At 49.5% G+C, this 17,318-nt stretch overlaps 1 protein-coding gene across 2 annotated transcripts in view; it reads right to left on the minus strand.

Moving 5' to 3' along the window:
* The window catches only part of HIBCH (3-hydroxyisobutyryl-CoA hydrolase), a 787,172-nt gene that overhangs the window by 529,168 nt on the left and 240,686 nt on the right, over nucleotides 1-17,318 (minus strand). For both annotated transcript variants that reach the window (XM_075319035.1, XM_075319034.1), the window contains exon 4: nucleotides 12,070-12,154. In XM_075319035.1, the coding sequence (XP_075175150.1) occupies nucleotides 12,070-12,154 (85 nt within the window). The remainder of the gene's footprint in view (nucleotides 1-12,069; nucleotides 12,155-17,318) is intronic.

The raw sequence follows: 17,318 nt of genomic DNA on the forward strand, positions 1-17,318 counted from the left end.
GGGTGCGTCTTAAAATCCTAATGTAGCTTACTGGGAAGTGGTAGAGAGGTGTCACAGGAGGCAGGACAATGCTGTGCGGTGGCCAGTGAAGCTCTGTTTGGCAGCCGGCGAGGCTCTGTGCGGCCGCCGGCGGGCAGCGAAGCTCTGTGCGGGAGACGGCGGCCAGCGAGGTTCTGTGCGACGGCCGGCGGACTGCGAGGCTCTGTGCGGTGCCGGCGGGCAGCGAGGCTCTGTGCGGTGCCGGCGGGCAGCGAGGCTCTGTGCGGTGGCCGGTGAGGCTCCGTGCGGTGGCCGGCGGGCAGCGAGGCTCTGTGTGGTGGCAGGCGGGCAACGAGGCTCTGTGTGGTGGCAGGCGGGCAACGAGGCTCTGTGCGGCGGCCGGCGGGCAACGAGGCTCTGTGCGGCGGCCGGCGGGCAACGAGGCTCTGTGTGGCGGCCGGTGGGCAACGAGGCTCTGTGCGGCGGCCAGCGGGGCACTGTGCGGCGGCCTGCACTGCTGTGTGCTTGTGCTCCCTGCAAGCAGAGAGGTACTGGCTATTCTGAAGATGTCAGTGGTAAGTTGCTGAAATAATGCCACCCAAAGTCGGCGCATGTGGAGATGGAGCTCTCGGCTCAAGCGCTCATCTGCACAAGTAGCGACTCTGGCTGCCATTGAAAGCCCACACTGCCAACATCTTCAGAATGGCCAGTGCCTCTCTGTCAGCAGCGAGCACCAGCACATAGCAGTGCCCGCTGCAACAGCACAGCTCCACAGTGAGCATCTGGACCCTCCTCTGCACCGCCAGCAGCATTGACCTGCTCCACCACCACCGCTGCCCACCTCCGGTAAGACACCACCAAGATTTTTTTTTACCTTCTTTTAGATCTAAATTTGGGGTGCGTCTTCTAAAACGAAAAATACGGTAAACATACTAAATAGGTAATTTTACACAACGTAGAACATCAGAAGTGATGACCATGGGTGACCTGTCAGTCAGAGTTAGGAGGCAGGCAGTGTGTGGTTAGTCTTCAGAATAGGAGACCTGTCACTTCCCCCAACTGCACTTGCAAATTATTAGCATACAGTTACAGTTTAAAAAATCACAACGGATTTCTACAAGAGAATTAAAGATTTAATCAGCAATAAATAGTCTTTAAATGCATTTCATTATTTTGGGGTATAAAATGCCGTTGACAGGTTCTCATTAAAGAACACCTATCATCTGGTCAAAACAGGCCAGTATTTGTCTTTAACATTCTTGCTGCACAAAATTATTTAATTTTCTTTTGACCTTTTAAAATTCACCACATAGTTCTAGAAAAATGGGCTTATTTATTAAAGGATGTCACAGGGACTTTATCGACAGGTTTTTAACACCTAATCTGAGACCAGAATAACGTAGGGGCAGAGATCCTGATTCCAGCAGTGTGTCTCTAACTGGGCTGATTAGTTTTGTTTTTTATAAAATCACTGTTTAATTAGTAGTTGATTATCATTAGAGTGCTGCAGACTAGACCTAGACTTGGTGTGCTGCAGGTAGTCCAGCATATTCATGAACTTTGTGTAACTGCTAAATCTGCAGCAGAGAAAACATTGATTTTATCAAAATGACAGGAAACAGCTCAGTAAGTGACACATCGCTGGAATCAGAATCTCTGCCCATACATTATGCTGCTGTGACGCCCTGGCGCTACCAGGTGGTCACAGAAAGACACTACACCCCACACAACACCATCCCACACCAGGTTCCATCAGCCACATAATCCTAGCCACCCCCATCAGGGTAGGAAGGACACACCAGTGGGCAGGACCAGGCGAATTGGGAGCGCCCACCTAGGGATCTTGAGGATCCGGGGGGAGGGAACCAGTGAGTTCAAGTGTAGTTGGAGTTCAGTTCAAGTCGGAGCCTAGTGAAGGGTAGCCAGGGTACTGGCCCTGGTCTACTGGCTAGGTGGCAAGCAGTGGACAGTGTCCAAAGGCGACGGGAGTCCGGTCGCGGGAAATCCAGAGTGGATCGGGACAGGGTTGGAGCCCGCCGGTACTGACAGCGGAGATCCGGTCTGGAAACCGTGCACAGGCGGGGAACCTGGACCCTAGTTAGAAGAAGGTTGCAAGCCCCTTCTCTAATTAACTAGTCCGGGAGCAAGGTTCCAGACGTTGTTCCAAAGTGTTAACCCAGATAGAGCGAAACGGCAGCCCACCACGGGGGATAGGGTATCCGCAAACACCCACTGAGATCCCAAGGGTCAGTTTTCGTGGGCACAGCTCCCAACCAAAACCAAACCGGGAGTGGACTTCCTCGTTCCATACGAGGTCGTCTAAAATAGGAAGAAAACACAGAGTGTCAGAGGAAGGGACATTGGTACACCAGCCGGGCGTGGGAAACGAGTACATCCGGACGCGGTAGCCGGCCACTGACAACTTGGTTTACCAACGTTTATTCAATCATGAGTATACTAACACCCTTTGGTCCGGCCTGGTGCATCACTACCAACAGCCATCACCTCCCGTGTTCTGGACACTGAGCCCCGGGGCATCCACCCTACCCACAGAAGGGTTAACATCCAGCTGCCATTCCATCACTGTTGGGTGCTCCCCAACAGCAGTGGTGGTACTCCATCTTACCACACACCGTGGGTGGCGTCACGAATTATCCACAACAATCCCCACTACTTATAACGCAAGTTTTATTTGAGTGTCTGCGCGACCTCCGGGTCCGGAGACCACTCGAGCCACTGCGGATCCGGATCCGAGCAGCCCGGCTGCTGACATGGGGGCAGCACACCTCAAAACCTGGCATCACGAACAGGATTGTAACCCATCCACCTACCTGGTGGACGTGTGCCTTGTTTTGGACTGGGGGCGGTGCTCAGTTTCGGAATTTTTCTGCAGCCGCCATTTTGCCGTCATTTTTGGACGCGAAAAACAACAAGCCCAGCGTCTTGTTCCCCGGAAAAGGGCACGAAGTTGAAGCTCCGCCCCCTGGGAACGTGGGCGGAAGTTGGTGACTCCCCAGACAGGAAGCGAAAAGGACAGTGGGTCCCACGAGACTGCTGTCGAAAAACCAAGGGGGAAGAACCGGAGGGATGTCGGCGCCCGAGAGTGATAATGGAGCAGCGGCACCCACGGCGGAGCTGAATGACGGAGAAGCGGCGGCTCCCACTCCGGACACAAGAGCAGTAGCTCCGGTGGTCCCCGAAGTCACCCAAGTTATGCCGATAACCTTACCTTATGTGCCCGGCGCTGCCTGTTTACCTCAGTATGAAAATATGTACTGCTCTCGATATGTATGCCATGACTGGCAAGCAGCGCGCATCAGTAGTGTTGGGACAGCTGACCGGCGCCACCGAGCAGGAAGTAGAAACCTGGGCCGACGAAGACCGGACCTCGGCAGCCACCATTTTCGACAAGCTACAAGTAGCTTTTAAAACCCGCATGGAAGCGGAATTACGGATGCAGTTTTACAATTCCCAGCAGCGTCCTCATGACAGCATCCGGGACTATGCCTTGAGGCTGCAAACTGCCTTGCGCACCCTGAGGCAGATAGACTCCATTACTGAGCCGGAGAGTAATAAGATGCTGGTAGAGCAGTTTCTGCAGGGGCTGGGGTCAGCCGAAGACCATAAACAGCTCCAACTGTGGGCCCTAGAGCATCAGGACTTGAACTTTGCGGTCCTAAAGGACCGGGCCATTAAAGCTCTGCAAACGTCAGAAGCTAGTGACTATATACCATCACTCTGGCCGGCTGATACTTCTCACGTGTCTGTGAAGCCATCTCTGTTGGCCCTGCCGCCACCCGCAGCGCCTCTCGGAGCCCCTGATGACCTGTCGTCCCAAGTTCAACGCCTGAGTAAGGACGTCGCTAGGATCCTCGCGACCCTACAGCTCCAGCCAAAGACCAAGCCTCCAGAAAGATTCAGCTCGCTGAAAGCCCGGAAGACGTCCCATGCATGCAGAGAAGGAACAACAACCGGTATGGACAACCTGTTTGTTACAAATGCAATAAGACTGGCCACTATTCTCGCCGGTGTCCTTTAAACGAGCAACCCCTGAGGCCAAGGGCCAATCCTCAGGAACAGACCCACAAGTCACAGCTGATTGGTCTGAGCGGTATGTCGGAGGTCGCCCCATCATCGACCTGGCTGTGGACGGTATCCCGACATTCGCACTTCTGGACACTGGCTCGCAGGTAACAACCATACCCTATGTACTGTATAAGCGCTACTGGTCTGATGATGACCTCACCCCACCAGACTCTGGCCTTACCATCATTGTGGCCAATGGACTCCCCATGACCCAAGTGGGGTTCAAAGAGGTGACTCTGAAGGTGGGGTGAGTGGAGCTAGAGCATCAAGGACTCAATGTGGTGCAGAATGACCCTAGCGACCGTAACCCAAAAATGGTCCTAGAGACTAATGTTATTAAGAATTGCATGGGAGAAGTGTTGCATTTGCTACAACAGCTCTCTGCAACTGCAGGAGCGGGCCAGCAGAAGGCTCTGCAACGTGAAATCCGGACCCTCCTGCAGCGGCAACAGGTGAACTTGTCTGGTGGAGAGATTGGTGGTGTACGAGTGATAGATGTAGCGCCTCTAGTAGTGCCTCCGCGAAGTGAGATGATGATTTGGTGCAGGGCAGCAGTAGGTACCCGTGGACAGGATTACCCGGCAGTAGTGGAGCCTCTGCCATCAGAGCACTGGCCCACGGTAATAGCAGCCAGGGGAATAATTGATGTCCGGAAAGGGAGAGTGCCCGTAAGAGTGATGAATTGCGGAGAGGAAGAGGTTAACCTACCCAGATATGCCACCATCGCTAAGCTGTTTAGTGTAGACACCCATGCCATTCAGACAACAGCATTCACCATCACTGCATCCCAGTCGACCAGTAATAGTCCCCCAGAGCAGCTAGAGAAGTGGTGTCAAGAGCTACATGTAGGCACTGACTCCATACCTGCACACCACAGGGAAGGGGTTTACAGGGTAGTGCAGGAATATGAGCAAGTCTTCAGTAGACACCCGTTAGACTTTGGGAGGATCAAAGGGGTAAAGCACCACATTCCCACAGGTGAACAACCACCCATCAAGGAGAGATATAGGCCCATTCCACCCGCATATTACCAGTGTGCCAAGGACATGTTGAGGAACATGAAGGAGGCAAGGGTCATCCGTGATAGCTGTAGCCCCTGGGCAGCTCCATTGGTCCTAGTGAAGAAGAAGGACGGCACAATGAGGATGTGTGTGGATTACCGGAAGATCAACCAGATAACTCATAAATGTATACCCTCTTCCCCATATTTAAGAATCATTGGCTGCATTGCTGACTGCAAATTACTTTTCCACCCTTGATCTCACTAGTGGCTACTGGCAGGTGTCTGTTGCAGAGGAAGACCGGGAGAAGACTGCTTTCACTACTCCGATGGGTCTCTGCGAGTTCAACAGCATGCCCTTTGGGTTGTGTAACGCGCCAGGATCCTTCCAGAGGCTGATAGTGCTGCTTGGGACATCACAATTTCGAAACGGTCCTGCTATACTTGGATGACGTCATCGTCTAGTCCAAGACGTATGAAGCACACCTGAAACATCTTGCCGAAGTTTTCGTGGCCCCTCCAGGTACAGGATGAAGCTGAAGCCATCCAAATGCCATTTGCTGAAGCTAAGAGTTCAATATCTCAGGCATGTAGTTAGTGCAGAAGGTGTAGCACCAGATCCGGAGAAGATCACAGCCATCCAGAGCTGGCCAAGACCTACCACCCTCAGAGAAGTGAGGCAGTTCCTGGGCCTGATGGGCTATTACCGCCGCTTCATCAAAGGTTACACAAAGATGGCAGCTCCCATGCAAGATCTCCTGGTGGGACAAACCAAGCATGGCAAGACTTCTGGTCCCCCGTTCGCCTGGGATAAGGAGCAGGAAGAATCCTTTCAGCAGATGAAGTCGGCCTTGACCGGAGAAGAGATCCTGGCCTATCCCGACTACGATCTCCCGTTCATCTTATACACGGACGCCAGCAAAGTGGGCTTGGGTGATGTCCAATCCCAGATGCAGAATGGCAAGGAGAAGGTAATAGCTTATGCAAACAGGAAGCTCCAGCGAACGGAAAGGAATCATGAGAATTATAGTTCCTTCAAGTTGGAGTTCCTGGCACTCATCTGGGCAGTGACCAAGAGGTTCAAGCATTACCTGGCTTTTGCAAGATTCACTGCATACACGGACAACAATCCCCTCACCCACCTTGATACGGCGAAGCTTGGGGCCCTAGAACAATGCTGGGTAGCTCCGCTGGCGAATTATGATTTCACCATAAAGTACTGGGTTGGCAGAAAGAATACCAATGTGGATGCATTGTCCAGGATGCCACACTTGCCTGATGAAGGGGTGGATGAAGATGAGTTGGCAGAGATCAAACTGCCTGCATTTCATCAACCTGACAGTTTGGAGAACACCAGACCATACAGTGGTCAGCAAAAGGCAGCCTTCAACCCACTACCCCACCATGGCTGGCAAAAAGCCCAGGATAACGATCCTGCAGTCAGGCTGGTAAAGAAGATGATTTCTCAAGCTGACGTCAGATTGGGACCCACTGCCACAGCAGAAGCCCAGAGGCTTTGGAAGGAAAGGAGCTGGCTATATCTGCAACAAGGCAAATTGTATAGAGGACTCATTAACCCCAAGACGCATGAGAGGATCTGCCAGATTGTGGTGCCACAGACATACGTGCCCGCAGTCCTGGAGGCTTCTCATGATGGAGCTGGACACTTCGTCTGGAAGAAGCTGGAAATGCTGCTGAGAGAGCGCTTTTACTGGGTTGGAATGAGGGAATCCATTGAAGCATGGTGTCGGGATTATGGTCCCTGTGGGCGAAGAAGGAAAGATGGTACCAGCCAGAAAGCCCCGTTGCAACCAATTGTTACCCACCAGCCGCTGGAACTCGTCGCTCTGGATCATGTTAAGTTCACGCCGAGTAGGAGCGGATATACCTACACTCTCACGATAGTGGATCACTACTCAAGGTTCATGGTGGTGGTACCCATCAAGGATCTGACAGCACGAACAGCGGCAAGGGTCTTCCAGGCATATTTCTGCCGGCTACATGGCTACCCGGAGAAGGTGCTTACAGATCAGGGCCCTGCCTTTGAAGCCGAAATCTTCCATGAGTCCTGCAGCTTGTATGGGTGCAAGAAGATTCGTACCACGCCATATCATGCCCAAACCAATGGGATGTGTGAGAAGATGAACCATCTGGTCACCAATCTGCTCAACCTTACCCCTGGAGGAGCGGAGCCTGTGGCCTGAGAGACTGCCTGATCTAGTGGACATGTATAATAACATCCCTAGCAGCTCTACTAAATGCATACCGGCATATCTAATGAGGGCAAGGCCTGGAAGATTGCCGGTGGATGCGAAAATGGATATAGAGGTACCTGAGACCATTCCGCCAACCATGGACTGGGATGCCAAACGCCAGATGCAGTACTGGCAGATGCAAGAATATGTGGAGAAGAACCTGGGCCAGAGCAGGGGAAAGCAAGAGCAGCGCTTTATTAGACAGGTACAAGCTACCCCCTTTGCACATGGGGACGTGGGCTGAAGACAAAGAGAAGATTGCACAAACTAGATGACCAGTGGGAGAGAACCCCCTATGTCATTCAACCCACCGATTGGGAGAACCAGAAGACCTACCTTGTCAGCCGTGACCAGGAGAAGACCACGGCCACCGTCTCCAGGGACTACCTGAAGAGGTGTCCGGAACCCTTGAAAATAATAGAGGAGGGTCCCACGCCCACTCCAGGTACAGAGAAGGAAAAAGAGGTGATCCACACCATCATGGGTGACTTCCCAGCTGGTTGGCCCATGCAGAATGGAGCGGTGATTGTTCCTGTCATAATGTTCCTACAACCCGTGGAAGATACAGGGTCAGAAGGGCCTACCAGTACCGCACCAACACCTGCACCAACACCTACACCACGCCCCCGTAGGTCCTTACCAGCTGTATCAGACCTTAGGAGTGAGGGACCCGTAAATCACCCTATCCCACTGAACCTAAGCAAACCTTTAGGATTAAGGAGGTCCACACGCCCTAACTTGGGTCAGCCACCACTAAGGTACAGGGAGACCAGAGTGTAGTGAGTGGTGTCCGTATGTTGTGTATATAGGTAAATGCTAATTAACTGTGCACTTAACCTGATTTGTTGAAGTTTTACCTCGTTTTCCAGTTAATAATCATGGACCAAGACCTCAGGACAGGTGAGGTCACCCCAAAAACTTTCTTGGGTCCTGTAAATACCCCTACCTACCCTTCATGTTATTCCTCACCTGCACTGCCTCTGGAGAGGTAGATTGGAAGAAGGGCCTGCGGTGGAGTAGGCCGAGGCCTAGCCACTAATGAAACCGGTGGCTAACCTCCAGGCCAAGGGACCCCGGACTAAGGACCCTTGAGATAGACTGCCTGGTAAGAAACTTTTTACCCAGATCGTGCAGGCGTTACCTAAAACAGCTTGGGACTGGGGAAAAGGGGTGCCCACCAGGATTAGTGGTGGCACCAGGGTACCAGGTAGTTTGGGTGGCGAACGGAGGAGGGGAATGTCATGTTTTATTCTGTTATGCAACGTTGAAGTAATGTGCCTCCCATAAAGGGAATAAGTGTTCGAATATGTTATTTTACCTTTTTCTTCCAGTTTATTTTCAGAAAAATAAATGTCAGTGGTCGGACAGTAGCGGTGGTACTCCATCTTACCACACACCGTGGGTGGCATCACAAATTATCCACAACAATCCCCAGTACATATAACGCCCCTTTTTTTTGAGTGTCCGCATGACCCCCGGGTCCCGAGACCCCTCGAGCCACTGCGGATCCGGATCCGAGCAGCCCGGCTGCTGACGTGGGGGCGGCACACTGCTCTTAGATGGGGTAGCAAAAACCTGATGATAGATTCCCTATAAAAACAAACCAAACAGTGGCTACATTTGCCAGGTGACAGAGCCTCTGTAAAATGTCACCCATTTCTACCTTTCACGGCTGAGATGAGAGTAACTACTTTGCGGAAGAACTGAAAGGATGGAACTCCCCATTCGTTGCAGTATTTACTAATATTGCCAGAGAATGACAGGTCTCTCCCTGCGTGCATCTATGGAGAAACCTATCACTACTCCAGGGTAGCAGGTCTATGTTTTTCTCTGAAACGCTGCCACTATTTGATACATGCTGCCCATGGGCTGGGAAGCATATAAAAGCATTCAGCAGTGGCGTACCGTCAATAGAGGCAGACCATGCCATTGCTAAAGGGTCCATGAGCTGGAGGGGCCCGTGGCGGCTGTCCACGGTGTGTGCATTTTCCCTTTCATGCATCAAGACCCTGGGGCCGTCACCAAGCAGTTGATTAACGCTGCTGGGTGCTGGCACTGATTGTATAGCTGCAGGCTAGCCATCGCAGAGATGCAGGCTCGCCCACAGTGCACGTAGTGCGGGGCCTGTGCTGAAGAGGAGGAAGTGGCCAGGCAGCAGCTTCTTCCAGTCAGAGAGCAGTGAGAGAAGCCAGAAGGAAAACAGCCAATCAGTAGAGGGGGTGGAGCTAGTTCAGAACAGCTGCGGGAGAATGAAATAATGAAAAGGAAAACGGTAATGGAGTGAAGGAGGAGTAGAGAGCACAGAAAAGAGAGAAAAGCGAACAGAGAGCAGAAAAAACAGTGAGCAGAGGAGAACAGAAGGAATAGAAAGAAAAAGCAGAGGACAGGAGGAGGAGCCAGGAGGACTGACAGGAAGTACAGCAGAGAGGCCGTAGCCAGTAATTATCTCTCACAGCATAGGAGCGGGTGAGTATTATAAAATAAAAATGTCTGCCTGTAAAGGCCGCTTTACACGGGTTGATTTATCGTGCGTTCGCATGTGCGATCGCACCCACCCCCATCGTGTGTGCGTTACTGCAATTTGTTGCCCGTGTTGCACAAAGTTGGTAACCCCCTGTCACACGTACTTACCTCCCGAACGACCTCGCTGAGGGCAGCGAACATCCTCTTCCTGAAGGGGGAGGGACGTTCGGCGTCACAGCGACATCACACAGTGGCCGGCCAATAGAAGCGGAGGGGCGGAGATGAGCGGGACATAACATCCCGCCCACCTCCTTCCTTCGGCATTGCCGGCAGGATGCAGGTAAGCTGTGTTCATCGTTCCCGGGGTGTCACACGGAGCGATGTGTGCTGCCTCGGGAACGATGAACAACTGGTGCGCAGAAGGACGATCGATATTTTGAAAATGAGCGAAGTGTCAACGAGCAACGATAAGGTGAGTATTTTTGCTCGTTGAGTCACTCGTAGCTGTTACACGCTACGATATGTCAAATGATGCCGGATGTGCGTCACTAACGACGTGACCCCGACGACATATCGTTAGATATATCATAGCGTGTAACGGGCCCTTTACACTACAGAAAGAAACTACCCTGTGCTGTGCCATCAGTGTGTGTGTGTGTGTGTGTGTTGCACCTGTGCCATCACTGTGTGTGTTGCCCATGTGCTGTGCCATCAGTGTGTGTGTTGCCTCTGTGCTATCACTGTGTGTGTGTTGCGCCTCTGTGCCATCACCGTGTGTGTGTGTTGCGCCTGTGCTGTGCCATCACTGTGTGTTTGTTGCCCCTGTGCTGTGCCATCACTGTGTGTGTTTTGCCCCTGTGCTGTGCCATCACTGTGTGTGTGTGTCTGTGTTGCCCCTGTGCTGTGCCATCACTGTGGGTGTTGCGCCTGTGCTGTGCCATCACTGTGGGTGTTGCGCCTGTGCTGTGCCATCACTGTGTGTATTGCCCATGTGATGTGCCATCACTCTGTGTGTTTTGCCCCTGTGCTGTGCCATCACTGTGTGTGTGTGTGTTGCCCCTGTGCTGTGCCATCACTGTGTGCGTGTTGACCCTGTGCTGTGCCATCACTGTGTGTGTTGAGCCTGTGCTGTGCCATCACTGTGTGTGTGTTGCCCCTGTGCTGTGCCATCACTGTGTGTGTGTTGCCCCTGTGCTGTGCCATCACTGTGTTTTGCCCCTGTGCTGTGCCATCACTTTGTGTGTGTGTGTGTGTGTTGCCCCTGTGCTGTGCCATCACTGTGTATGTGTTGCCCCTGTGCTGTGCCATCACTGTGTGTGTGTTGCCCATGTGCTGTGTCATCATTGGCTGTGTGTGTGTGTGTGTGTGTGTTGCTCCTCTCCTGTGCTATTTCTGTGTGTGTATTATCCCTGTACTTTCCAGAGTTTTAATATAGTTCCTAAGGCTATAAAGGGGTCATAATCGTTACCATTATATGGGGGAGACAGATGTGAAAATGTATATTGTGTGTGGTGAGGGGCACGAAGGAAGACATCCCTACTTTAGGCCAAGTTCACATATTGCAGATTTTTGCAGGATTTGCGATGTGAACCCACTTGTCTTGGTGCAGTGGACTTTGCTCAGCAACGGGATGGTGGTTATATTCACACTCTATGTGGTGAAATTTGGTCATGGAGTGGTGGCATTATTTTGCAATGAATTATTGGCCTTGGTATGGTGGGTGTTGTTCAGTAACAGTATGTAGTAGTATGTGTTATTTCTGACTATAAGTCGCCCCCTGTAACGTGTGCCGGCCCCCAGTAACATGTATGATGATTATTATGTTTAATATTTTATTGTAATTTTTTTTATCTTTTATCGGGAGGGGGGGGGGCATTCAGACTTTTGCTATGGGGCCCCATGATTTCTATGTACGCCCCTGGTAGTCAGGTTTCCTTTAAGTAATGGAACATGTGCAGAATCTGAGAGTCTGTATCATCCCAGAGCTGTACATATAGGGTGCTTAGTGTTAAGGCCCATCTGTCAGTGCTGCAGATTAATGGGATCAAATGTACAGACAGCATACTGACCCAATAACAAACTGTTTGCTAGTGCGCACAAGCAATCTTTCATATGTGCAGATAGTCTGTAAGAAAGCAAAAAAATACTGCAGCATACACTAGTCTGGTCCAATTTATAGGTCAGGCTGGTGTGCATGTTAATAGGAGGCAGCTCAGCCTAACCCACATGGTAGAATTGAGGTTATATAATTATAAGTTAGAGTAGTAATTAGAAATAACCCCTTACCAACTATGTCTCCTCCAGCACAGAAAGCCTTGCCTCCAGCACCCTTCATTATGACTAGAAATGTTTCGGTGTCCTCTTCCCAGAGCTAAACAAAAACAGAAAGAGCAATATAGAACAAATATTTATAGCAGAGGATTACATTGCTTTAACTATATTGCATTTAAAGACTAATGCAACATTTTGTCAAAAATAAATGGCTGATTAGAAGTGCTACAGTTGATGGGACCACATTTTCTAAAGTAACGCTCGGATTTAGACAACATTGAGATTCAGAAGATAGACATCAGATGGATCAATGCCATTTATGAAATATCGAACTGATGCAGTATGCATCTGTGTGATAAAAGAGTTTACATCTTTGGAAAATATTCGCCTGTTATTTAACTTTCACCTCCACTGACCAGGGACGTCTTGTCTAGCACTTTCTTCCACAAGTCTTATACGGGACACACAGCTAGCATGTGGAACAAGTTGCTCTGGACAAATAAGACCAAAATAGAATTTTTTGGGGTTAATGTATACACTGTGTGGCGCAACACTAACACAGCGCATCACTTCGAAAACCCTATTCCCACCTTCAAACATGGTGGTAGCAGCATCATGCTGTGGGGAGGCTTTTTCTGCAAGAACAGGGAAGCTGGTCAGATTAGAAGATAGACGGCGCTAAATACATGGCAATCATGGAGAAAAACTTATTAGAGGCTTCAAAAACTTGAGACTGGGGCCAGGGCCGATTTCAGCACTGGGACAAGTGTCGGGGCCCTGGACTGCCAGGGGAACCCAGTCGCAGTCGGCAGGGACCAGTGGCGTACTGCCAATGACAGCAGGCCACACGACTGCCATGGGGCCTGTGAGTCAGAAGGCCCCGATGCCATCGCCAGTACCGAGCCCTCCGATGAGATTCGCACTTTCAATTGTATTGGCATCACAGTTGTCGATACAATTGAAAGCAAATGATGATAGAGTGGTGCACTCTCATCATACTCCCGCTTTGTCTGCACTCTGACAGCTCAGCGGAGCGCGATGACGTCACTACTACGCACCTGCTGTGCCGAACTGTGCAGAGTGGCAGAACAGTGGACACACTAAAGGGACCGGAGCAGTGAGGGAATAAGGAGAAGTATACATTTAATCACGGTGGCCAGAGGACTGTGGGGGTGCATTAAATGATATGGGAGCAGCATACTACATGAGGGTGCATAAAACTTTATGGCGCCTACATAGTGCTATACAAGGTTTGCATAGTGCTATGTGGGGGCTGCATAATGCTATATTGAGGCTGTATAATGCCGTATGGGGCTGCATAATGCAATATGGGGGCTGCATAATGCAATATGGGGGCTTCATAACACTATATGGAGGAATATGAGGTTGCATTATATTATGTGGAGCAATATGGGGTGCAGTATATTATATAAAGGAATATTGGGTGCATTATACTATATGGAGGAATATGAGGAATCAAGCAAAGAATAAATAAAGTGGAAAATTACATAAGTAGTTTATTGATAACAAAAACACACACCAAAAATATGTCACTGACAATCAATGTGGAATAGCCACTTACAAAACACAGACAAATTTAAAAACAATTAAAAAATACACAACAGTGGACCACCAGATATATAATGCATATTATATACAAAATTTCAGTAAAGTACACAATTTAAGCAAAAGCGGTTTAAACCATATAAAGGTTTATACATCTTGGGGAGCAGTCACCAGTGATCCATGTGGACAAAGGAGACCCCCAGATCACCCAGATATACTAATGGTTACCACCAGGGGACTTTTGTGACTGATAGTAAATGAAGGATACACATAAGGGTAACAAAGCCCTATTACAAATGGTAATACAAAATGTGGGTCCATGCACAATACCCGCAAAGCAGCAGGATAGACATGATAAACAAGGTCACAAAAGATCAATACTAGAAGCCTGGGATTGGAAACCCTTCTTAGTTCCTGTGTAGTTTGCCCAACATAAATCTTTGGGCAGCCACACAAGAACATAAATCAAGTGACAGAACCGACAGTTATTGTAACGTGTGCTCCTGCTTTGGTGAGGAAAAATAGATATGGATATCACATCTGAGGCTATCATGAATGGGCAAACCGAGCAAGAACCACTAAGTGACTTTCTCAAGGGCAGCAAGAAAGTAAGATGCATATGATTTAGTGGTTATTTAAATGTTGAATAGATTGGCAAAAACACTTACCACCTGTATGGTGGCAAACTCAGACGCACATGTTAAAAACCGTAAACCAGTTCCGGCAATGCTAGACGCCAGCGCATGCATGCAAGCACCAGAGATCTCTGGAGTCACGGCGCCTGCGCCAATGACAGGATACGCTAGTCAACAAAGCGTTGTGTGATCTTCGCATATGTACGTAAAGTACGGATATACTAGTAGGTAGAACATATAAGATCTCCAACTAATTCTCTGGATAAGTTTACTTTCATAAAGGATTTATACCTTTTTTGCAGACAGCTTGCATTTACATTGCTATATATTCAACCATCTCTTATAGACAATATGCCATCAGATGAACGAAAAGCATTTCAAGATCTAGTGGGCTGACTGGAGGAAAACCAAGTATATCCGCCTACGAGGCCCATCTTTACTCTGAGGAGATTATCACAGGCCACACCCTCATTTGCCCTCTTTCCTGCTATAGAGATTTTCTACTAAAAAACTTGTAACCATACATGTTCATTAAATTGAAAATCAATCGGCGATAATAAAACAGCTTTGGAATGGAAAGATATTTCAAAATTACATAAAAATGATATGTTCGTCATCAAAGAGGCAAATAAGGAGGGCAACATTAGTATTTGGCCAGTGGAAATGTACCAAAAAGAGGCAAAACGTCAGCTATCTAATACCCAATGTTACTAAATTCTTCCATCTTCGGGTAAGTTCACACAGTGCTTTTTTCGCGGCGTTTTTGCGCAGTTTTCGGGTGCGTTTTTGCTCAGAAAACTGCATGACTTTGCTTCCCCAGCAAAGTCTAAGAGTTTTCATTTTTGCTGTCTCCACACAGCGTTTTTTTCAGCTGCGTTTTTGTGGTGCCACAAAAACGCAGCATGTCAATTATTCCCGCGTTTTTCACTGCGCTTTTCATCCATTGAGTGCAATGGGATGTTGAAAGACGCAATGAGAAACGCAAATAGGTGCGTTTTGGTGCGTTTTAGTGCGTTTCTAAGACCAAAAACGCAGCTATAAACGCAGGAGGTGGGTAGTAAAGTGACATGTACAGGAAGAGGATTCCTGCTGTCAGTAAACACAGAAGCGTGAATCCTCCCGGTACCGTCACCGCTGCCTCCACCTCCCATCCTGTGCATGTATGCTGCCGTGCGGCGCCATGTCTGGGCGGGAGGTGGAGGCAGCTGCGAAATCAAAAGTGAACAGTAGAAAAAACAAAAAGTCATACTCCTGTCGGCAGACTCCCGGTGCCATGCCCGCTCCCAGATCCTCCTCCCGGTACCGCCGCTCCGGGTGTGTGCAGTCTCCCCGGGTACGTATGCCTGCAGGATGCAGGACCTGGCGATGGATCACCTGATGCAGTCACCTGACGCGTCAGCTGATCGTAAGTCTCGGGGTGACGCCAGCGGCCGGCCGGTTTAACCTATCAGCGGATGCATCAGGAGACTTCATCCCTGATTACCGGCAGCTGCTGCAGCGATCGGACGGGATCAGACTCCGGTCCAGGAGCTGCCGGATCAGCACATAAGTGAGTATTTTTTTTTTTTTGCACGGATGCATCTGCTGATTGTATAAACGGCTTTTATACAATCAGCTGATGTGTGATGTGATTCAGGCACTTGATCCTGACACATCATCTGATCGCTTTGCCTTCCAGCAAACCGATCAGATGATATTGGATCCGGATTGGACGGCACGGGACCCTTGACCCAGGATTACTGCGGAGGGGGGTTCTTTATTTCAATAAAGATGGAGTCACTAATTGTGTTGTGTTTTATTTCTAATAAAAATATTTTTCTGTGTGTTGTGGTTTTTTTATCTTTACTAGAAATTCATGGTGGCCATGTCTAATATTGGCGTGACACCATGAATTTCAGGCTTAGGGCCAGCTGATAATATACAGCTAGCCCTAACCCCATTATTACCCAGCGAGCCACCCGGCATCAGGGCAGCTGGAAGAGTTGGATACAGCGCCAGAAGACGGCGCTTCTATGAAAGCGCCATTTTATGGGGTGGCTGCGGACTGCAATTTGCAGCGGGGGTGCCCAGAAAGCATGGGCACCATGCACTGTGGATTCCAATCCCCAGCTGCCTAGTTGTACCCGGCTGGACACAAAAATTAGGCGAAGCTCACGTCATTTTTTTTTTTATTATTTCATGAAATTCATGAAATAATTAAAAAAAAGGGCTTCTCTATATTTTTGGTTCCCAGCCGGGTACAAATAGGCAGCTGGGGGTTGGGGGCAGCCCGTACCTGCCTGCTGTACCCGGCTAGCATACAAAAATATGGCGAAGCCCAAGTCATTTTTTTTTTGTTGGGGGGGGGCAAATAAATCCTGAATACAGTCCTGGAAAGAGGATGCTGAGCCTTGTAGTTTGACAGCTGCTGTCTGCTCTCCTGCATACACTATTGGATGGAGGATGCTGAGCCTTGTAGGTCTGCTCCCCCTGACTCTCCCTCCAGCATACAGTCCTGGATGGAGGATGCTGAGCCTTGTAGGTCTGCTCCCCCTGACTCTCCCTCCAGCATACAGTCCTGGATGGAGCATGCTGAGCCTTGTAGTTCTGCAGCTGCTGTCTGCTCTCCTGCATACACTATTGGATGGAGTATGCTGAGCCTTGTAGTTCTGCAGCTGTCTGCTGTCTGCTCTCCTGCATACACTAGTGGAGAATGAAGAACATATTGAAGAAGGAAATGACATCAGACCTTTTTTTTTGTTCACTGATAAAAAACGCATAAAGACGCAGTGAGCAAAAATGCAGCAAAACGCAGCAAAAAATGCACCAAATTGCGGCAAAAATGCGTGCGTTTTTGGCCGCGTTTTTTTGACGCGGGTGCGTTTTTGTGCGTTTTTTGCCGCAAAAAACGCACAAAAAAGCAGCGTAAAAAAAACGCAGTGTGTGAACCTAGCCTAACCCTGTACCCTTTTTTAAATCTAAGTTGGATGACTTAATGGATTCTGCACCTAAATACAACATTATTACAAAAAAGGAGAAGGGCTTCATGACTACCAAGAACCCCACCACTCCTACGTTTTACCT

The sequence above is a fragment of the Anomaloglossus baeobatrachus genome, chromosome 7 (assembly GCF_048569485.1).
Source record: "Anomaloglossus baeobatrachus isolate aAnoBae1 chromosome 7, aAnoBae1.hap1, whole genome shotgun sequence".
Classification (NCBI taxonomy): Eukaryota; Metazoa; Chordata; class Amphibia; order Anura; family Aromobatidae; genus Anomaloglossus; species Anomaloglossus baeobatrachus.